Raw genomic sequence first — 23880 nt, forward strand, 5'->3', positions numbered from 1 at the left:
CCTAATTCAGAGTCTCAAACTTCTGGGGGTACAAAGTGCAATCTGAAATCATTTTAAGAATAAAACATGAGGAATTATCTAGCCAGGGCCTGCCTGACCTCTTATAATAACTGGAGAGCTCTTTAAAGGAACAGGCACAGGCACAATGGGCTCCTTCTGTGCTCTACATTCTATGATTACATTAAGCATGATGAGATTACGTAAGACTATTTCAAAATTGGAAAATTAAATTCTACAGCTTGGAAAGAGCAAGGTATCCAAAATATTGTTCTCATGCTCACATTCCTGTCCTTGGCCTGCTGCAATGTTCCAGTGAAGCCCAACAGAAACTGGAGGAACAGCACCCCATCTTCCGATTAAACATTTTACAGCCTTCAGAACTCAACATTGAGCTCAGCAAAATCAGACCGTGAACTCTCTCCTCCATTTTGATTTTTCTCACTCCCACCTATCCCCCCACCCAACTCCGTCAACCCCAAGTGCCAGTATGTATCTTGTTCTCATGTTTTGCTTTCAGAAAACGCTGACCCTTGTTCTGCTATTAAGGCATTCTGCTATCTTGCTTTCAGGCCTTTATGTCATAATTAACACTCGCTTTAGTCTTAAATACTATCATTACCACTCCCTTTGCCTTGTGTCCATGACATCTTTGTCATTTAATCTCTCTTGATCTCTAGCCTATCCCTGACCTTCTGTTTTGCTCCACCTGCTCCAACCCCGCCTCCCCCCCACTCCCCCCACCCCCCCACTCCCCCACACCACCGCCCCCCCCCCACCCACCCACACCCCCACCACCCGCCCCCCACTTCACTTTGCAATAGCACAAAACCCACCACATTTCTACCTCTCTTCAAGTCTCATTAAGAGTCATATTGGACTTGAAAAGTTAACTCTGTTTCTCTCTCCATAGATGCTGCTAGATCTGCTGAGTTTTTCCAGCAATTTCTGATTTTATTCCAAAACATTAAATCGGCCAATTAGGCACAAAGTAGATTTTCACATTTTCTTTCTAAAAAAGTAAACTAATTCACAAAAGAAACATTTAAGCAGAAAAATGCATTTCATTCCAAGATAATCCTTTCATGATCCAGTGGCTGGAGTCTCTTCTGTTGTACTCTTGCTCCAGTCATACATCAAGAATTTCGAAGTACTCTTTCTCATCCTGTAAATCTACAGAAAAAGAAATGATTAGAATCGTATAATAGAATGATTTAAAGAATTAAGTATAAATGTTTTTTGATAGAGTAGGTAGGGAGAATGTACTTCCACTGGCAGGTAGATTGGTAGCCAGAGGGCACAGATTTAAGATATTTAATTGACAAAATAATCAGAGGCAAGATGAGATTTTTTTTGTGCAGAGGGTTGTTAAGATCTGGGCTGCACTGCCTGAAAGGCTTGTGGAAAAAGATTCAATAATAATTTTCAAAGGGGAATTGAATAAATATGTGAAAAGGAAATGTTTGCAGGGCTATGGGGAAAGAGCAAAGGTAAAACTAACTGGCAAGCTCCTTTAAAGAGCAAGCACAAGCATGATGGGTCAAATGGCCTTTTTTCTATGCTGTAAGATTCTACAATTTGATGGAACATCACAACTCATTGAAGATCTGGAGGGGTCTTCTCTTTTCACTACTTCTTTTGAAAATTGTAACCCATTCATTTAAATATGTTGCTTGAAATAGTGAACAGCTATGTTTACGATAAAAGCAAAATACTGCGGATGCTGGAAATCTGAAATTAAAACAAAAATAGCTGGAAAAGCTCAGCAGGTCTGACAGTATCTGTGCAGAGGAATACAGAGTTAACGTTTTGAGTCCGAGTGACTCTTCATCAGAAGAGTTTATGGTGTTTACAATACCACAATGATCTGTAGAGGGAGTGTGGTTGCTAAGACAAGTTGGGAAAGCCTTAAAGGAGCATTGAGGTGTATGTGTCACATAATAATCAGTTGGGCAAAATATTTTAGTCTCATTGCTTCCATAACATCCTCATTTTATTTTATTTCAGACTGTATGCTGGGCAATGGACAGAATGCAAATAGAAATCGGACAGGTTCTCTTAAGGGTGAGCAATTCCCTCCATCAGTTTAGCACCCATGTGGTGAAGGTGAAATTATCCTCAATGTCTTTGCCTGGAAATGTATCTCCTGTGCACAGTATATTTAAATATGGAGTTAATGTGTTACTTTCAGAATGGAAATTGTTAGGCCGTGCACTATGGTATGGGGAAACTCACATGCATGATGGGATCCCATTGGAAGTCTATTTGTGTGCACAAGGCTCAACCTTGTGAAGTGTCTTTTCTAATAGTTGTTTTGTTTTGGTAGTACAGAACTTGAGTACTGCTGAAAGAAAAGAGACATACTGTCGAAGCATTTCATCGTGCACTCATCAGGACAGTTTGCGAAGTAAAGCGAACAACAATTTTTACTGCATGAGAAGAGAGTGCTGATTGGTTGGCAAGTGTTCTTTCAAACTACAGTTTTTCTTCAGCAGTGCCTTGTCCTGCCACCTTTTAAAGATGCCTTTACTGGTGCAACAAAGGACTTCACAAGCACCCCCCCAAACCTCCGCCATCTCAAAGGACAAGGGCAGCAGCTGCATGGGAACACCGCCATGTCCAAGCTTTCCTCCAAGTCACACACCAACCTGGTTTGAACACATGTCACTGTTCCTTCTTAAATGTTCAGGACCCAACAGCACTATGGGAGAGTCTGGACTGCAGGGGTTCAAGAAGGCAGCTCACCACCGCCTTCTCAAGGGCAACTGGGCATGCTCAATAAATGCCGGCCTTATAATGATTTTTTTTAAACGTTGGCCAATTTTCCTGTTTCTCCTCTTGTCTAGCCTGCTGTGCATTTTCTGTTTCACTGCCAAAAAAATGAATTGTTATCCCTTCCTGAGGAGGTAAATGGTAGAAAACACAAAGGGAAAAATAGAGGGTGGGGGGAGGTTAGGAGGAGGAATAATCACACAGATCACTGCTTTCTCAGCTGCTGGGAGTTCTCATATTGATGTAATTCATAATAACAAATGAAAATCAATATAATAGAAAAATATTGACAAATTAAGTTGATCTGACTGACACTGACTGGTGTGGAGTGTAGGCATCCTAACAGATATAAATGAAATGTAATCAAATTGACTCTCTGGATGAAAACATGAAATTTGTAAGTTACCTGCCAATTATAAAAAACAAGGCAAGCAAAAAAGCAAAGTGTCTTGATATATGAACTTAAATCAAAGCTTAATTCAATTTATTTTATTTATTTTTTGAAGACCAGTGTTTGAATGTTAGTGTAATAAAGAGAGCAGTGTTTGTGCTAAATGAATCAGTTAAGTTGATAAGAAAAATTGTTTTGAGAATGGATTGAAGGATTTTTCTGGAAAAGCCCAGATCAATCAGTCTGTATCTGTTTGGCATGGGCTCCAATGCATTCTGATTTTCTTGTGTTCTGAAAGGATGGAGCTCCACACATTAGCTTATTCGCGCATGGAACTTAAATGCAATACGAACTAGTAAAATCCCCACATCCAGACTGAATAAAGCTGTGATATGAAATCAGCAGGATTTCACCAGGATTGCATTGCTATAATTGACATAGCTAATTGAACTTTTCAAGGTGTCTTGCCTCAATTGTTGAGCCCGCCTTTCCAGGTTACGAAGCTACCAGTTTGAGCCTCATGCCATCAGATGGTGCATTTTGAAGACCCTTCAACATGCAGGGAGCTCACCTGGTGGCCTGGCCAACAATCAATGCTACCCAAAATAGAATAATTGGCCATTCATTTAACTTCTGACTGTGGAACTTAGTCCCATAAAGAACAGTCACTGCACTCTGAAAAATAATTCTGACCTATCAAAACTTCAAATTTTAAGAAAAAAGAGGTTATGACTAAGACAAATTGCTCGATAGGGCAAATGTTTCTAATGCAAATGAGGCCCAAGGAAAATATTGAGAAATCCAGCAGAAGATGGGATGTCAAGTGGATTTTTAGATGGAGAGAATAATAAAGTTGAGGAATAAGTCATCAGGGAAAGAATTTGAAGTTTGAGGCCATAAATGAGTTCAAGAGTCAACTGCATGGGGGGAGAAAAGATTGAGAGAGATGAGAGATGGAACACAAGCAGATGGGGAAACATGAGTTATCCAAAACTCTGCTGCCCATGTCTCAACTCGCACCAGCCCCATTCACTTACCACCACTCTGCCCACTGACTGACATTGGGTCCAGGTCAAGCACTGTTTGATTTTAAAATTCAGATCCTTGTTTTCATATCACTCCATAACCACACTCTTCTCTCTCACTGTGATCTCCTCCAGCCCTCCGAGATATCTGCGCTCTTCTTGAACATCTGGCCTCTTGAACATGCCCAATTGTAATTGCTCCATCATCGGTGGCTGTGCCTTTGGTTCCCTAGGCCCTAGCTCTGGAATGCCCTCCTTATAGCTTCCACCTCTCTACCTCGCTTTCCTTCTTCAAGACATTCTTTAAAGCCCACCTCTTTGAGCAGGTTTTTGCTCATCTGACCCAATACCTCCTCATGTGACTCAGGGTCATATTTTGTTTTTAATAATGCTCTGTGAAGTCCCTTCGACATTTATTACATTAAAGGTGCAATATATATCTATAAATTGTTGCTATTATTGTAATAAAAGAAAGATGAACATGTTAAGCCTAAATATTCTTTTGCTATTCCTAAGTATTTTGTTATCTGACAACTCAAGTTTGCTCTTTCCACGGACATGAGCACAAATAAAACTAACTCAGCCCCTCCAATGTAACCTTTAGCCATCACCTCAGGTGAAACCTATTTCAACAACCAAGCGCAATACTGTATATTGTTTACCCATGTCTTTCTTTTCAAAGATTTATCAACATGATACTGGAACCAAGAAGTTATAGCTGTGAGGATAGACTGAATTGGCTGAAGCTCTCAGAATAGAGAACAGTCAGGGGCTCTTTTCTCTGGAAAAGAGAATTCTGAGGGGTGACCTGATAAAGGTCTTTAAGATTGTGAAGTGGTTTGATAGGGCAGCTGTAGAGGTGTGGGACAGTCCAAAACTAGAGGTCATAAATATAAGTTTGTGACTAATAAGTTCAATAATAGGACCAACTTCTTTACCCAGAGATCAGTTAAAACGTGGAACTTGCTACCACATGGAGAAGTTCAGACATATAACATAGATGGATTTAAGGGAAGTTAGGTGAGTACATGAAAGATACAGGAATAGGATTAGATAAAGCAGGCTTTTGTGGAGCATAAACACCGACATAGACCAGTTGACCTGTTACTGTGCTGTAAGTGCAATTTTACCACTGCTAACACAATTTGTAGCAAAATTCCTTTTTTTTTAAAGTTTATTCGTTCATAGGATGTGATGGCCAGCATTTATTGCCGATACCTAATTTCCCTTGAGAAGATGATGGTGAGCCACATTCTTGAACCCTGAAGTCCATTTGTTGTAGGTATATATGTTAGAAAGGAAGTTCCAGGATTTTGATCCAGCAACAGTGAAGGAATGGCAATATAATTCCAAGTCAGGATGCTATGTGGCTTGGAGAAAAACTTACAGGTGGTGGCATTCCCATGCATCTGCTGCCCTTGTCTTTCTTGGTGGTAGATGTCACGGGCTTGGAAGGTGTTGCAAAACACTGCCTCTTTGTGGGAGTTAAACATTTGTCATTTAGAAAGAAACAAATGGAAAAAAACAAAAAGACGATCTTGTGCCAAGCACATTAAATTACAATACAACCTGAGCTGCAAATTATCATGCTGGATATCAAACTGCTTTCTGTGAGGAGCAAGAATTAAAAGAAAACTAACAAAGACGGTCTATCATAATATTAAATTAATTTGCTTCTAAAGGATGCTCACAGGAATTTATTGATCTACTGCCATCTTTTTATCAGACCAGTGGAAGAGATATGAAGAAATGGGGACTTCTGAAAATTGAAAGAAACCAGATTTTCATTGCCCTACTAAACGAACATGGAGATAGAGAGTTAATAGTCAACCATTGCACTTCAGAAAGGCTGTGTGCAGTGAGGTATGAGTTTGAAGGAAGTTTACAAATCTAACAAGTTGATGATTTTGTTATGATCCTTGGCCAGATCCTGGGACATGGGGGGAGATCTGGCTAGGGTCACTACCATTTTGTTTAAAGTAGATAAAGACACTTGGTTTTGGAATAGAGCCACAAGAGTCATTGGGTTTTGAACAAACAGTAACAAACATTACTATACAAGTTCAGAAAGATAAAACATTTTACAGTATGTATTTTATACTCTAACATTCAGGATAAGTACGGGGTCCATGTGAATTAACAGACAAACTGTGGTCAGGCACACCGCACCACAGAGCAAATGACCGATGCAACCAAAACAGATTTCATAGATTTCTCAACGTTAGTCCCACTTTGAGTCAACCAATCTCACCGAAACTTCATCTTTCTCACAAGGATTTCCAATCTCTACCTTTGAAGATCCTGCCTTGGAATTCTCTCCAAAAGTCACTCCCCCTCAGATGGCTTTAACAATGGCCCAACTCACAGGGTTTCAATCTTGCCTTCTGAGGTTCTTTCTCCCTGGATACCCAAGTACACTCAAACTCTATTTTACAAGCACACTTTCAGATTTATGGCCATGCTAAGCAGAATGCCACTACTCTAAAGGGGTACCTTTGCCCCAACGACCCTCTTTACTTAGAGTCTGCTCCCCATAGCTCTTTCTTTAGCTTAACTGGGACCTGTTTCTGTCCCTTTGGTCTTTGTGACACTTGCTGGCTGGCAGACTGCCTCAAACTGACTGCTTCAAGAAAGATGTTCACTGACCTATGAACTGATCTGGGGACCTTTCGAAATACTCCCAGAGCATCCCACCCTTGTCACTAGGCAGGAACCAATGTAACAAACGTTGGAACATCCTGTACCATAAATCACAAAAGGCTAGTATGCAGGTACAGCAAGTATTTAGGAAAGCTAATAGAATGTTATCATTTATTGCAAGGGGAATTGAATTTAAAGGTAGGGAGGTAATGCTTCATACATAATTTAAAAGCAAAATACTGCGAATGCTGGAAATCTGAAACAAAAACAGAAAATGCAGGAAAAACTCAGCAGGTCTAGCAGCATCTGTGGAGCGAGAAATAGAGTTAGCGTTTCAAGTCCGTATAACCCCTCTTCAGAGCAGGTTATGCTTCAGTTGTACAAGTCACTAGTGAGAGCACATTTGGACTAGTGTGTACAGTATTGGTCACCTTATTTAAGGATATAAATGCATTGGAAGCAGTTCAGAAAAGGTTTACCAGACTAATATCTGGAATGGGAGTGTTGCCTTTTGAGGAAAGGTTGGACAGACTAGACTTGTATCTGCTGGCACTTAGAAGTCAAAGAGGCAAGTTGATTGAAACATCTAAGATCCTGAGGGGTCTTGACAGGGTAGATGTGGACAGGATGTTTCCTCTTGTGGGAGAGTCTAGAACTAGGGGTCCCTGTTTAAAAATAAGGGGTCACCCATTTAAAACAGATATGAGGCAAATTTTTTTCACTTGGAGGGTCATGATTCTTTGGAACTCTCTTCCTGAAAAGGTGGTGGAATCAGATTCTTTCAATATTTTTAAGGCAGAGGTGGATATATTCTTGGTAAGCAAGGGGGTGATAGGTTATCGGGGTAAGAGAGTTCAGGTTGCTATCAGATCAGCCATGATCTTATCAAATGGCGGAAGAGGCTCGAGGGGCTGAATGGCCTACTCCTGCTCCTTGTTTGTATGTTCGTAAGTCCAGAGACTTCTAATTTAGCACCCAGGGACACAAAGATCAATGATTTCATGATAATTTATATATTCAGATCATAAAAGCTTTGCAGATGCCCACAGATGATGACAAATGAACTAATAAAGGATCCAAGAACAGTGGTGCATAAAACATGCAAGGATACTACAGTCAAAGGTCCATGCTAAAAAACATACTGTAGCAGTAGCAAATGCAGTAGGACCACTGTCGCTGAATCAAAATCCTGGAACTCCCTTCCTAACAACACTGTGGGACACGGACTGCAGCGGTTCAAGCAGGCGGCTCACCACCAACTTCTCATTGGGCAAGTAGGGATAAACAATAATTGCTCGCCCAGCCAGTGACGCCCACGCCCCTTGAAAGAATAAAGAAAATAAGTCATCCTAACAGCTTCAGCAAGGAAAGTGGTAGCCCCCAGTGGCATAATGGCACCCTTTGAGGCAAACTAGAAGCCTATGGGAGGGTATCACCAGCCCCAGGGAAGGGTAGCATGTCCCTCAAGTCCCTTTGTTTTTGAGGAGGTTTTTTTTGCATATTGTTGTGTTTAATCATTGTGGCCTCTCTTGGTGATTCACCAACCCTAGGAATATTATTCATCTGAGAATATTCGTGTTTGCAGTGAATTCTACTTGTTAACGATCTTTAAATTAAAAGAATATTTCAATGCACACGAATGAATACGAGCTGGGTTTAAAGGCTGTAGTCAAGGTTACCATTTGAATTTGCAACTTTTGCACTTTCATTTCTGATCACAAAGGAACTAAACACTTTGTATTTGTGGGTGGCCCAATTTCCAAATCATTTTTTTTGAGAGATCATACATGGCAGGTTTGTTGTTGCTATGTTCTCCATTTCTGCATGCTTTCGCAATCAGAACAGCCTATGATTCACTATTAAAATAAAACCTATTTCTAACAATCACTCTTTGAAGGTGTGAATGTGGTGCGCGATTGGCATAAATGTGCTTTCTGTAGTTTTCTGTGGAGATCTGCAACTTCCAAATCACACACCATCCTGCCTTGGACATGACTGCTCATTCCTTCATCATCACTGGGTCAAAAATCCCAGAACTCCCAGCCTAACAGTAATGTGGAGGTGCCTTCACCACACAGAGTGCAGCAGCTCCTTCTCAAGGGCAACTCCATTTGGGCAATAAATGATGGCTTCGCTAGTGGTATTCATATTGAAAGAATGAATTAAAAAGAACCCTCCCTGCTCTTACAATAGTGCCATGGGATGTTTTACAGGCTGTATAAGCTGGCAGGCAGGACCTTTATTTAACCTCTCATCTGAAAGATGGCACCTCTAACAGTGCAGCAGTACAGAAGTGTATTAAAGTGAAATGTCACCTTGTAGATTATGTACTCAATTTCTGCAATTGAGCTTTAACCCACAACTTTCTGATTCAGTAGCGAGAGTCATACATCCAGCATACTAATGATGCTTTCAGCAAGTTCCTTAAACCTTGTGATATTTGGACAGTTTCCATTCATCAGCATTTTTACCTATAAGAAAACAGTAAAGGGAAGTGTCTTCTTAACACACAGAAGGAGGAAAAGAATCAGCTTTGTATTTTTCAACTACTGTTTTTATAAATTTTCCCCAATTTAATTTTAATCAAGCCAATCTTTGTCTACTTTTCCAGATCAGACTATAATTAAATGGTTATGTAATAGGGAGCAGCTGAATAAATCTTACCAACTTCTCAGATACTTTATTCCTTCTAAGAGTTCTGTAAAACTGACAAAATACATAAAACGTCATTCTCAATACCAACATCCATTCTACCCAGAGTTTGTAACAGCATCTAACTGTACCTTGATGCTTTGGAGACACCCTGGTCATATTATTTAATGCTTGGAGTCGATCTAGATGTAAACATGCACCAGAACTAGGTTAATGACACCCACCATGATGTTATCAACCATATATGTAGGGCCTTATGGAACTGCTGCAAATCCAGTTATCACCTTGAGGAACGAACTAACAGTGGTGGGCAAGGTTATGGCCACACTCCATCTGTTTTGTCCTCACTGCTCTACCATTTGATGCAGCTGTCTGCTCCCATGCTCTGAAACTCCATCCCCAAGCCCCTTCACCTTACTACGTACATTTCCCCCCACATTCAAATTTGTCCTTTAAACCTGCATTGGGTCACCCTCGCTACTTCTATTACTGACACCAATCGGTGAAGCACCTTGGGGCAAAACGAATAATGACACTGAAGACTTTTTCAGCTTTCATCAACTCTTGATTTTGCCCATCACTTCCATATTTGCACTGATGAGTGGTCTTAAACTTCAGATCTTTTTCTGCTTACCAGCTTCTTCCATCCGCACTGGCACCACATTGTGTATGGTGTGTTTGAAAATGAAAAGTTTTTCACTGCTGGCATCATGTTGTGTTTTTCCTTTCCTTGAGCTTACTTAGTAGATAAACACCAAGGCAATAACCACACATAAGGGACTGGTTAACACAAAAATATGTATGTTTATTTATTAAGGATTTGAGTAGTTGGTAGTAATATTGCACAGCTAGAGAATTTATACATACCTCTGAGTTGGGAGCTTACCCAAAACAAACTTGAGACTAAAGCTGAATCACATGATACATTGCATCATTTCCTCCTCTAGTGATGCATGCAGAAAACATAATCATACCCACTTAAAGGTGTACCACAGCACATATTAAGGCTTTTTCAACAGCACCTCCCCCAAAGCCACCACCTGAACACCTAGAAGTTTAAGGGCAGCTGATGCATGGGAACATCATCACCAGCAAGTTCCTCACCAAATGACACACCATCTTGACTTGGACACATCGTCACTGGGGTCAAAATCCTGGAACTCACTGTCTAGCAGCACCTTGCAAGTACCTTCACCATATGACCTGCAGAGATTCAAGAAGAAATCTCAGCACCATTTTCCAAGGACAACTAGGGATGGTCAATAAATGCTGTTCTTCCTAGCGATGCCCACAATCCTAGAATGATTATTTAATATGCATATATAAATGCAAAATTAATGCTATGAAGGCTCCCACATGAAGATTCATCACTTCTGCATTCCTGGATTGTACCCCACCACGAGCAAGCACCATCACAACAGGCAGTGAAGAAGAAATTGAGAAGATAAATAATGTAGAGCCATGGAATAGCAGTAGCAAGGGACAACTGATGGGTTTGAAAAAAATAGAAAAGAATCGGCCATAATTTTTAAAAAGAGAAATTCAAACTCTCAGTTATTGTCTGAAAGAACTATGCAAATAGATTTCACATTTTAAACAAAAACATTACTGTACAAGAATTAGACAAAACAAGCAGTAATAAATTAACACTATATTTTGTAGTTGCTTTGGTTTTAATCCTGTTCTACTTTTTATTTCCACCCAAGATTTCCCTACACTTTGAAATCTTGAGAGTTCATTTGCTTCTTCTGGAATCAAAGCAAGGTACGCCACAGCTCTCTGGAATTCATTTTGGTTCGCCTTCGTGTTCCAGTTATTCTCCAAGGCAAGCGATCTCTTGGGGCCCTTCCACTAGCTTTCAGTTAAGCGACTCTCCAATTCTTCTTCACTACCTCACAACTATAGACTTCTCAGATCAACATTGGGCCTCAGTGAACTCTTGCTGAGTGGTTCCACATCAGAAAACTCCCTTGGTTTCTAATAGCCCTCTTCTACTGTACCTACAGCTGTTTTACAGCCATTTGCAGGTCCTATCTCTGCTTTCTCCAAGCTGCAAAGTTGACTGCCTGTTTCTGATAGGAAACAGATAAACCCAAAACAAAAGAGTACTTCCCACACAATCTATTTCCATATCAATGTGGGTATACTTGGGATGTTCCAAACAGAAAAGTGAACTAATTATCTTTTACCTTCAAAACAACCCTTTGATTCTGTGATCCACATGAACCATTTATTTCTCTAATGGGACGACTATAGGCATCCTGCCTCTACCAAGAGCTCAGAGATGGGTCATCCATTGTTTAGGGTTTTACCATTCCAACTCTGATCTTACTAAATAAACATGGCCATCCTTTGAACTGTAATGACCTGAGGCCTATTTGATTTGATTTACTTTAAGTTTGTTTACCAGCTCTTCAACCAAGTGTTCCAATTTATCTGCACTTTAAAATTCCTCAAAACCAAAAGCTACCTCAAAAATATTAATACAAACCACGAGACCAGGAGATTGTAACACAGGTCCCCCCAGCAAAATTACCCACCACACATGAATAAAGTGAACAGGACTTTTTAAATCACTCACTAACATATACTGCAATCTAACATTGTAACCCCCATGCCACCTTTATGCTTATGGTCACTATGATGTGGTGCGACTCCAATATTTTTAACTGAGGTGGAGGCAAGCTGACGACTGCAATGCCTCATTGCCTGGGATAACCTTGATGGCCGTCCTCTGGTTGCCCGAGGCCTGGAGGGCCCCAGCATGCAAGTGCAACCTCTTCGGCTATAGCTACTGGGTCCCTGGCAGAAGGGTTGAGGAGCAGCTGCTCATCCTCAAAGCACCCCGAGAGAAAGCCCCTTAGTGGCTGGCTGGTGCTCCTCCTCCCCATCAGTGTGGAATGGCATCCCCCTGATGACCAGAGGAGAAGGGGCACCTGCAGGGAGGTCCAAGCACCTCATGCCCCCTCACCTGGCCAACCCCATATAGAGCCCAAGGCCAGAACGGGGGTAAGCAGGTTTGATCACATATCTCGTAGCCACTGACTGGACTGCTGAGCCTAGTTCTCCATGGCAGTTGCCAACCTCACCCACCTGAGACATGGCAGAACACATGGACTGGATGCACTCCTCTACTCTCTGCACAAAGCTGCGCATAGCCTCTGGCAGCTCTGCCAGATTTTCCCCTACTTCCCTCTGTGTCTTCAGTAGGTTTCTTCTGGCTGCTGCCAGAGGCCTATCTTCAGCCTGGGGCTCAGCATGGACCTGGCCTCCAGCAGTCCTCTGTCAGGGCTCTCGGCTGTAACAGCCTTCATCAGCTGCTCTAGTGCATCTGTGATGTTTTCACCAGATTGTGACCCCCAACTCCAACCCTGGGTCAGTGGCAGAGAGGAAGTGTAAGATGATGCTACTGGGGTGCCTATCAGCTGCTATCAAACCAATGCTGCTCTAGGCACTGAGTTCATATCTGGGTGCCACTTAAAAATGGTGCCTGGACCTCCAACACCATCAACTGATAGCGGGTTCATCAACTATCTGCCCACCCTTCCATATAATTGGTGAGCCCTGTGCCTAAGCATATTTTATTGGCTGGCATCACATATTGGCCGGCCAGACATTCCTGCTGCGAGTGGGAGTTCCATCCACTTCCAGGTCCACTGTCACAGCCTGCACCAGGAGACTAAATTCCTCATCATATAAATATCTCATCTTAAGTTGTCCCTCTCCCTCGCTGATGCAGTACAGCCAAGATACATTTTAGAGATAACATAAAAGTGGCTTTAAGCTGCCTTCAACCGTGGGCCTTGGTTCACTGACCTAAGGCTCCTTGATGTCAAGAGATAAAATCATTCCTGTTGATAATTTTACTGAAAGAATTGTATTTGGGCTGAATTTTTTTTTGAGTGACAGAGGTGGAAATGTCTTTCATTCCTGAATACTAGCATCTTTCACATCAAAACATGCAATATTTTACCAAGCATTTAATTTATTTACTTTTGGGAATTACATGAATGTAAGTGCTAAAGCAAATGGCAGACAGGAAATCCTTCATCACCTCATCAAAGTGTTTTTTTCTAAAGTTGCAGTGAAGCATCCTCATTACCATCAGGCAGTAATTAGATGAAAGGTAATTTTGTGTTCTTTTACTGTGGCAGTATAATTTCACAATAATGAAACTCTGAATCATTTCTTAGGCCTGCAGTGCAACTATTTACCCTCCAGTGTTGCAGGTGTGGCTTACATCAGTGCCTTTTGGCCTCTGAAAGGTCTTTGAAAGTCACTTTGTGATTTATGCTTTGTGAAGGCTTTTATTCTTGCCATGCCAATGTCATGCTTGGTCGTGACACATCACAGACCGGGCACAAAAAGGAATGCTACAGATCCTGCTATGATCAGGTGCATCTGTGCCAGGCCACAATTAAAATTCAACAGACAACTACCATCTCAATCACAAATCTGTTTGAAATACAGGCAATGCTGGAAAAGCAGCATCACAAAATGAAAAGGCAGATTAATGCCTTGGATGTAGGTGGTCACAACTGGTTTCCACCAAAAATATTTGCAAGCATTTGCTATTCTTGTTTCTCATTTCCAGCTTTTCTCGTTCTTCCCTATGGAAAGGAAGGAAAAATTAGAGGATAGAGTCACACAGACCTTAGCTTGTGGCAGCTGTTGAGAGAGGGACATAGTTTGGGATTGGCTGGCAGGCCTGTATCATGCTCGCAATTTACAGCAAAAAGTGCACCAGGCTGCTAAGAGTTAGATGTTAGATGTTTACAGCACGGAAGGAGGCCATTCGGCCCATCGTGTCCACTTCCAGGTCTGGTGTCACGACCTACAGGACCAGCCTAGGATGTTTCGGTAGCTAATGTTCCCTACTTTTATTGAAGGGAGGGGGGGGAAAACGAAGTGGGGGGTTGACCCTGGGGGAGTTGGTGGGGGGGGGGGGCCGTGAGGGAATGGCAGGGGAAGTGCCTGGCCCTTGTCTATTGCTTCCTTTCACTGCTGTATAACATACATCAGGACCTTGCTGACTGGGGAAAATCGATGGTATATACCCATTTCCCAGTAAATAACCTTGGACCCAAGACACCATACACCAGAAAACCCCTACTTTGCTTACTGTATCCAAAGAGTCACCCATAGCACAGATCAATTTCCACAGTTCCATATTTACAATTTTGATAAGTTTATAATCTCACAATGAGTCAAAAATTCAGAATGACTCATTTGAAAGAAAAACAAAGCATATGATCATAATTTAGAGTGTTTCATTCTAATTGGAGTGAAACTATAGTGGGGAGTATTTTCAGTGTAAATTATTACCAGTTTCTTAAAATGTTGTTTGTTATTTCAATCAGCTATGAGAGAAAAAGCCAGGGTTTTTTTTTCCCACTTGCAGTGCAGAATGCCCAAGATTCACTAGACAATGGGGAGAGCATGCATCATAGAATCCATGGTATGGTTGCATGGAAGGATGACATTCAGCCCATCGAGTCTGTGCTGGCTCCTTACAAGAGTAATCCAGCTGTTCCAGCTACCCTGCCCTTTCACTGCAGCCCTGCAATATTTTTCCATCAACTAGATATCTAATTCCCCTTTGAACCTTATGCAGCTACACTTTAAAGATTAAGAGGGTGAAATGGGTCTTGAATGTTAAAGCATATTGGGTGACGGCAAAACTGTAGCTCTTTCTACAGTCTCCCAAAACAGACTGTCAATTTGCTGTTGTCCAATTTTCATTACTATACAAGGCCAATTTCACCCTCTTAGGTTTTAGAAATAATTACACGATCTCCTCATGGCCGCGTGGGTAATTGTTCCAACTTTGGGGTACAGAGCCATATAGACTAGAAGAACCCTCCCAGCTCCCATTGTTGAGGTATCTGATTTCACCAAGAGAAGATGCTACCTTTGGTCTCCTGGTGTAGGGAGGGGAGAGCAGAAAAATCAATCAATTATCCCATTCTTGACCATTGTCAAGTGGTGACGATTGGAAAGTATATCGTGAACATTAAGGGAGGCCAGAATCAATCCCAGGCCACTTGCAATTGGAGAAGATATTAACCTTGGATGCTCAAATCAAGGATCTGGACACTTGGGCAGGATATTAGTGAGCTGAAACACCTGCACCACCATAATCTAGCAAATAGTTGTTGATTTGGTTGAAGATGAGGAAAACATCTAATGGGGCCAAGAGATAGATACATGGAGTTGCCTATGAGGCCAAGAGATGATCATTGATTTAAATGGATTATCTTCCATCCCATTTACCGAGCTGTCACAGCACACCAAAGCCATGAGCATCACTTGACGTATCTGCAATTTTACCAAAAACCTTTTCTCCTATTATTTGTTTGCCCAGTTTAAAACTGTGAGAGCTTAAATACACCATCAACATATAAGTTGAAAACAACTTCAATTGCAGAACCATAAGCAGGCCAATATATAAATACTCTTGACATAGAGATTGCATGCTCACCTACAGGTAATCGAAAATACGGAAATTAAAAGATCAAAAAAGGAGAAAAAGACCCAAAAAGCCAACAATGAACACAAACTTCATGTTATCAGGTAATAATAGATGGTGTGATAAGCTTGACATTTGAGTGTGCTGATAGTTCAATGGGGGGGGGGGGGGGGGATAACAAAGCTCTGTTGTTCATAATTTATTTTCCTTCCTATGCTGAAGGCACTGACCCTTTCCAGAATTTGATTCTGTGGGCACCATGGCCCAGGAGATCAGGGTGGACGAGATGCTAAACACCAGGGCCCGGGCGCTATAAGGCGAAGAGGGAGGGGGAGCCCTGCCTCAAATGCTCCTTTACCATATAGAAAGTCGATGCTGTGCATCGTCCGTCAATGGTTTCAAAGTGAACTCTGCCAGTGAGAAGTGGGCGCGAGAGAGGGGGGGGGGGAGCTGTACTTGATTGACGTGAGGTTTCGGCTTTCCATTGGTCCACAGCTCTGTCCATCAAGCCAACGCCCGCACAGGGAATTGGTTGGGCTGGCGCGAGCGGGGACAGACATGCGCGCGGCGAGCGGAGGTGTTAAAGCGCTGGATGCACCGGAGAGGTGAGATGTTTTAGCGCAAGTCTGTAAACCTGGTTAGTTCCTTTGGACTTTAGCTGCTTCGTGCGCACCAAGAATCCAAGCGTGCGGATTCTGGAATTTATAAAAGGGATCGTATTTGATTCACTATTTCCCTCTCAAATTCGTCACCTATTTAGACCGATAAAAGGCAACTTGTTACATTCGTACAGCCCATTCCAAGAAATTTCAATTACATTTTTGAGGCGATAGGGGTTTTATTTTATATCAATTGGACAACACTGTACAGTGCATTTTAAGTGATTCTGAACACCCAACTTTCTTAGTAACCGTTGTTGACTGTGATCGTCTGGACTTTAATTCGAAACCTGCAACTTTGAAAGCACTGGAACAGTTCCCAAAAAGTAAATAAGAACACTTTTTTTTTAAAGGGAGGCGAATAACTAGATCCTCGGGTGATTGCTGCTGTTCTTTTGTACTTGGGGATGGTTTGTCCTACGGGACCGTTTTATAGAACCCAAGCAGTGGAGCCCAGGCCATTGCTGAGTGAATATAAGTGCACTGCATTTCCCTTCGAATCTGCGGTATAGTCAGTCAGAACATTCATAAATGTATAATTTATCCAATGTGGTATCAATTAGGCACTTTGCGTTGGAAAGCTCAGCTCAGGGTTGAATGGGACACAGATGGCAATTTAGTTCAGCTGGAGACGGTGAATAGGGAGCGAGAGAGAATGGAGCTATTTTAACATGCCTGACTGGAGGATATTACAGCTCATTTAAGACTGGATCTCTGTTGAGGAGGCTGACAATATAGAAGCAGTGGAGGTGTAGTGAGATTTGGTAGAGCTGGGTGAGCTCAATCAACATACGTGTGGCAGCTAGCATAAACAGGAGTGGGAAGAGAAGCCATTTTTGGAGAATCTCTGGCTAGGACCAAACAGTTAAGACTTGGACCAAATGAGGGGAATCTCACTGAGCTGGATGGCAGCAAAAAGGAATTAGAGAAAGGATGGAATGGTAGGACCAGGTCAAAAGCTGCAGGAGGATCAAGGCTAGATAATGCACCACATTCACAGAGACAGAGGAAGTCATTGCGACTTGGCTGGGTGCTGTTTCAATGCTGTGACAGTGATAGAATCCGGATTGCAAAGATTCAAAAACAGACTTGCAGGAAGGTTGGACACTTGAGGCTACAACATGTTCAGAGGAAAGGAATGTTGGTGATGGAATGGTTGTTTGCGAGGACAAAGGGACTGAGAGTTGTTTTCTTTAGGAGAGGAGCTTTGAATGTGGAAGGGACAGTACTTGAGGATAGCGAATTAAACAAACCACTTCAGCTAGCATGGGAGCAGGGACCAAGAAAGGAAGCTAGGTAGTCGGCAGTTTAGTGAGAGTGAACAGAGTGCAAAAGTCAGGACGTTATTCCAAATCTCTATAAAACACCAGTTCACCCCACCTGGAGCACTGTATTCAATTCTGGGCACTACGCTTCAGGAAGGATGTGAAGATTTTGGAGAAGCGATAGTGGGGATTTACTAGAATGGTTCCAGGGATGAGGGATTACAGCTACAGAAGCTGGGATGGCTCTCTTTAGAGAAGAAAAGGCTAAGAGGAGATTCGATAAATATATTCAAAATCATAAGGATTTAGAATGAGAAACTAAAGACAAGCTGTGTCCAATGGCTGAAGGGTCAAGAACCAGAACACGCAAATTAAAGGTGATTCAAAAGATCAGAGGCTTCACAAGAAAAAGCTCCCCTTTTGCACTGAGAGATTGGAATGCTATGCCTGACAAGGTGATGAAAACAGGTTCAAAAAAAGCTTTCAAAAGGGAATTGGATAAGTATTTGGAAGGAGAAAGGGTTTACAGGGATATGTGGAAAGAATGAGAATAACTGGATTCCCATTTCAAAAAGAGAAAATGCTGGAAAATCTCAGCAGGTCTGGCAGCATCTGTGGAGAGAGAAACAGAGTTAACATTTCGAGTCCGTATGACTCTTCTTCAGACCTGAGTTTTTCCAGCATTTTTTGTTTTTATTTCAGATGTTCAGCATCCACAGTATTTTGCTTTTAGTTTGCTCTTTGAAAGAGCCTGCCCAGCTTCGATGGGTCAAATGGCCTCCTCCTGTGTACTATTCCATCCACTTTTTAAGATTCCATGGTCCATGGCTCTCTTTGTGTGGGAGGATGGTTCTTGACTCCAAATTACAAAGGTTAAATCTTACAAATGACAGATGGATTCCCCCACTATCAACATCCCGGGGGTTACCATTGACCAGAAACTGAACTGGACCAGCTATATAAATACTGTGGCTGCAAAAGCAGGTCAGAAGCTGGGAATTCTGTGGTGAGTGACTTAGCCCGTGACTCCCCAAAGCCTGTCCACCCTCTACAAGGCACAAATCATAAGTGTGGTGGAATACTCTTCACTTGCCTGGATGAGTGCAGCTCCAACAACACTCAAGAAGCTTGACACCATCCAGGACAAACAGCCTGCTAGACTGCCACCCCATCCACCATTATAAACATTCACTCCCTCCACCACCAACACAAAGTGGCAGCAGTGTGTACCATCTACAAGATGCACTGCAGTAAACCATGAGACCTCCTTTAACGGCACCTTCCAAATCCACAACGTCTACCATTTAGAAGAACAAGGTCAGCAGATGCATAGAAACACCACCACCTGCAAGTTCACCTCCCAGTCACTCACCATCCTGACTTGGAACTATATTGCCGTTCTTTCACTGTCACTGGGTCAACATCCTGGAACTCCCGAACAGCAGGAGTGTACCTATCCTATATGGACTGCTGCAATTCAAGAAGGCAGCTCACCACCATCTTCTCAAGGGCAATTAGGGATGGGCAACAAATGCTGGCCTAGCCAGCGACACCCACATCCCATGAAAGAATAAACAAAAAAAATTCACTGCTTTGTGTTAGAGGATATAAAATGAAAGATTTAGCTGTTCAAACGATTTCCGGAAGGGCTTTTGGACAGTTCATGAAAATGAATATGGTGTAGTGTGTTTTAATGAGCTGATTGTTCAATCATTGCCGTATATATTATATATAGATGTATAGTTTAACATAGCATATTCAATTTTAATAAAATTGGTCTTGCATGCAAAGAAATTGAAATTTCAGAACAAACAGACTTGGCAAACTTATTTAAATTCAATAATTTAAAATTGTTACATAATGTGATCTGTGGGCCCGGAAAAAGAAGCAGCTGAGCCCATGATTTCTCTCCCTGGCCCTGTTGGGTGCCTACCGGCCTCCAAAACCTCAGTCAAGTGCACATCCCACATATGAGAGCTCTCAGAATGAGCATTTAATAGGTATTCAAATGTGGATCATAGCCTTCAACAAACACCCACCTATGCACTCCTGCGTAAGACACCATTGCGACAGCAATGGCCTTTAGCTTTTCTGAATCTTTTACTTCTCCATGTCAAGTTGTTATTTGCAAAAATCATTTTTCATGAAGACAGTACCCCTTTAATTGAGGGATGGCCTTTGAATATTAGGCAATAGCAATATCTTGGGAGCAAGTACATTATATAGAATTCACGGCATAGAAATAGACCATTAAGCCCAACTATGCAAGTATTTATCTTCCACATAAACCTCCTCTCTACTTCACCTAACCTTATCAGCATACCCTTCTGTTTCTTTCACTCGCATGTATTTTACCTATTCGCCTGAACTACACCTTAGATAACTCTACTGCCTTTTAAGAACATAAGAGCAAAAGAAGTAGGAATAGCAGGAGGCCATTTGGCCCCTCAAGCCTGCTCCACCATTCAACAAGATCATGGCTGATCTGCTTTGGGCTTAACTCCACTTTCCTGCCAGCATCTGCTCCATAATCCTCTACTCCCTTGTCCATCAAAAGTCTGTCTAACTCAGCCATGGTTATACTCAATGACCCAGCCTTCACTGTTCTCTGGGGAAGAGATTTCCGAACACTAACAACTGAGTGAGACAAGAAATTCCTCCTCATCTCCATCTTAAATGGGAGACCCTTATTTTGAAACTGTGTCCCCTAGTTCTAGATTCTCCCATGAGGGAAAATATCCTCTCAGCATCTACCCTGTCAAACCCCCCTCAGAATCTTATATGTTTCACTAAGATCACCTCTCATTCTTCTAAACTCCAATGAGTATAGGTTCAACTTGCTCAACCTTTCCTCATAAGACAAACTCCTCACCCCAGAAAATAGCCTCTGAACTGCTTCCAATGCAAGTATGGCTTTCCTTAACTAAGGGAACCAAAACTACACACAATATTCTTGTGTGGTCTCACCAATGCCTTGTACAGTTATAACAGGACTTCCTTACTTTTATACTCCATTTCCCTTGAAATAACAGCCAACATTCTGTTGACCTTCCCAATTATTTGCTGTACCTACATGCTGACTTTTTGAGATTCATGTACAAGGTCACCCAGATCCCTCTGTACTGCAGTAAAGGAGCAGAGAGCCACATTCTTTTCACAGTTTAAGATGCATGGATACCACAGCTGCCAGTTTAATGCCAGTAACTGGTTACAAAACGCAACTGTCAAACCTCTGTTAAACTACACACAGACCTCAGTTTAATGGACCCTGAGGTGTACTGTGACAGAGCTCTGTGCATGTCTATTTTCACCAAGTTCCCCTTCTCCTCAGTTTTGATGTTACGAAGAACATGAGTGGAGGATTAGGCCATTCAGCCCTTCAAGCATGCTTCACCATTCAATGAGATCATGGTTGATCTTCTACTTCAACACCATTTTCCTGCACTATGCCCATATCCCTTGATGTTTATAAGAAGAGACATTGTTCTTTTGCAACATTAGAAAGATTCTGTGCCATGATGTGAAAAGTTCCCAGAGGTCCAGGGAATCCTTAAAATAAGGATTCTAAACAGACCAGAGTTGCATTTCAGTATTGCGAGTTGGCCTTTTGGAGAGGTCTCACACCAATATACTATCCAACCAGGTTTTTTTTATTGGGTCATGGGATGTGAGCGTTGCTGGCCATGACAGCATTTGTTGCCCATCCCTAATAGCTCTTCAGGAGTTGGAGCCGCCTCCTTGAATCACTGGGGATCTAACAGCCGAGGTACCCTGCTACGTTTGCAGTGATGCATACCCATGAGCTGTTTCAAATCAAAGTATAACTGCACCCTTAGGTGCAAGGGGAGCTTCAGCAGGCTGAGTCCCACAAATTATTTTAGCCATACACCAGGTGGGAAGGGTTAAAATAGCTCCTGAAGTTTGCCTTTTATAAGCAATGCTTGTACTGCCCCTATGTGACCACAACCACCCAATCACCAACTTGAATCCTGATTCCCAGCTGCACCCAGCATGTACTAACAACAATTCACTTCATCTTAACAATTTATTTGTACCTAACCAAGGTTCTTGACAAATTTAAACAAAGTTAATAGTGGCACCGCTGTGTTAAGAATGAGCTGGAGATGGAGCAGCACTTATGTTTTTGATTTACGCAACTGCAGCCAGTAGAGGATAATTACATAACACAAAGAGAAGTTATATCTACTGGTAAAGATTTAACATGCTTAAATTCTTTTCTCTAGAGAGAGTGGAGAGGTGACTTGAAAAGTCTTTAAGATTCGGAAGGGTATCAAATCTGCTTCCACCACTGCTGCAGGCAGTGCATTCCAGATCAGAAGAACTCACTGTGTCATAAAACTTTTCCTCATTTCCAACCTAGATTCTTTGTCAATTAACTTAAATCTCTGGTTACTGACCCTCCTGCCAGTGGGAACAGTTTCTCCCTAGCAACTGTATCAAAACACCTCATAATTTTGAACATTGCTATTAAATTTCCCCTTAATCTTCTCTGCTTCAAGAATAATGATACCAACTTCCCCCGTCTCCCTACATGACTGAAGTCCCTCATCCCAGGTACCATTTTGGTAAATCTCTTCTGCACCCTCTCTAAGGCCTTGACATCTTTCCTGAAATGTGCTGCCCAGAATTGGACATAACACTCTAGCTGAAGGCTAACCAGTGATTTATGAGCATTCATCATAACTTCCTTGATTTTGAGCAATACGCCTTTATTTATAAAGCCCAGGATCTTGTATCCTTTCTTTACAACTTGTCCTGCCATCTTCAAAGATTTGCACATGTGAATCCCCAGGTCTCTCTGTTCCTGCACCCACTTTTGCCCTTACAGTGGTCAAAAGTCACAGAAAGAGACTGCACAATTATATTAATGAGCACGTTGTAAAGGCAGTGAGTGTGTTCCAACTGATCCATCATGAGCATAACAGCCTCATTTGTGTCCTAAAGGCTTATATCAAATAAAAGAAAATTGCAATATGCCATTACACAGTCTGACATTCTTTTATGGCCATTAGTTTTTTTTGCTCCCTTTTGAACATTTTATTCTTGTGCTCATTAAAGTGTAAAATATCAGTGATCAGAATGAAGTTCTTTTCCATTTCAGCGTCGAACTCCAGATAGACTCAGGGCATAAACGCGGGTGTAGCTAGACTCATCACCATTAAGATTTAAAAAGTGTAGGAGAGACAAGGAGATAAATCAAGGATTCCAGGTCAATGGCAAAAAGCTTAGGTTTTAAAAGTCTGAATACTTTGGAGAATGATAAGTACTGCAAGTCATTGGGTGCATAACTGCCTCTCCGCAGTTCCAGCAACTATACCAACAAAGCCCCAATATGGCATAATAAACTGCATCCAAATCCATTCCCCTTCATGGTTTAGAATTTCTAGGCATGTGACAGAAGGGCTTCTGCTGGTCCATGTGCAACATCCAGGATGAAACTGTGAGGTGAATTTGCGGTGAAAAGGAGAAGCGATTGCAGGGAAGGAGTGTTCCTGCCTCCAGTAATCTCAGGAGGTGGAATCAACCTCAGAGTGGGCACAAATCTTTGCCTTTAAGCCTCTTGCATGGTGACTTGGACTAAGCAGCTGCCTATACACATGCCTTGAACTTGGAAATCTAGAACATCAAAGTGGCTGGCGCACTGCAAACTATCTTGATTAGGCCCTTCCATCAAACTAAGGGTGGATGTTCATCTGATGAGGAAGCTAAGATTGAGTAGCAGCTGCTGGAAAACATTGTCCTGAAGCTGAGAACCTGTGCTCAAACATCCAGGGTTTGACACTAACTATTCTTGGGCTGCAGAGAGGCAATCGGATGCCCCTGAACCTCTTAATCGAAATTTAAGATGTTAAGTGGAACAGGTAGAGAGAAAAAAATTCCATTAGTTGAGGAATCATAGGGAGGATAGAGTTAGGGAGCATAGTCTAAAAATTCAGGTCATTAATATCTTGACCCTTTCTATGCAAAAACAAACGAGTTTCAGAAATAT

At 41.9% G+C, this 23880-nt stretch overlaps 1 protein-coding gene across 2 annotated transcripts in view; it reads right to left on the bottom strand.

Moving 5' to 3' along the window:
- Positions 1–903: 903 nt before the first annotated feature.
- LOC121284428 (SH2 domain-containing protein 1A-like) overlaps positions 904–23880 on the bottom strand; it is a 60302-nt gene continuing 37325 nt past the window's right edge. For both annotated transcript variants that reach the window (XM_041199886.1, XM_041199885.1), the window contains exon 4: positions 904–1170. In XM_041199886.1, coding sequence (XP_041055820.1) covers positions 1127–1170 — 44 coding nt within the window. In that variant the 3' untranslated portion in view covers positions 904–1126. The remainder of the gene's footprint in view (positions 1171–23880) is intronic.

This window comes from Carcharodon carcharias, chromosome 11 (genome assembly GCF_017639515.1).
Source record: "Carcharodon carcharias isolate sCarCar2 chromosome 11, sCarCar2.pri, whole genome shotgun sequence".
Lineage (NCBI taxonomy): Eukaryota > Metazoa > Chordata > Chondrichthyes > Lamniformes > Lamnidae > Carcharodon > Carcharodon carcharias.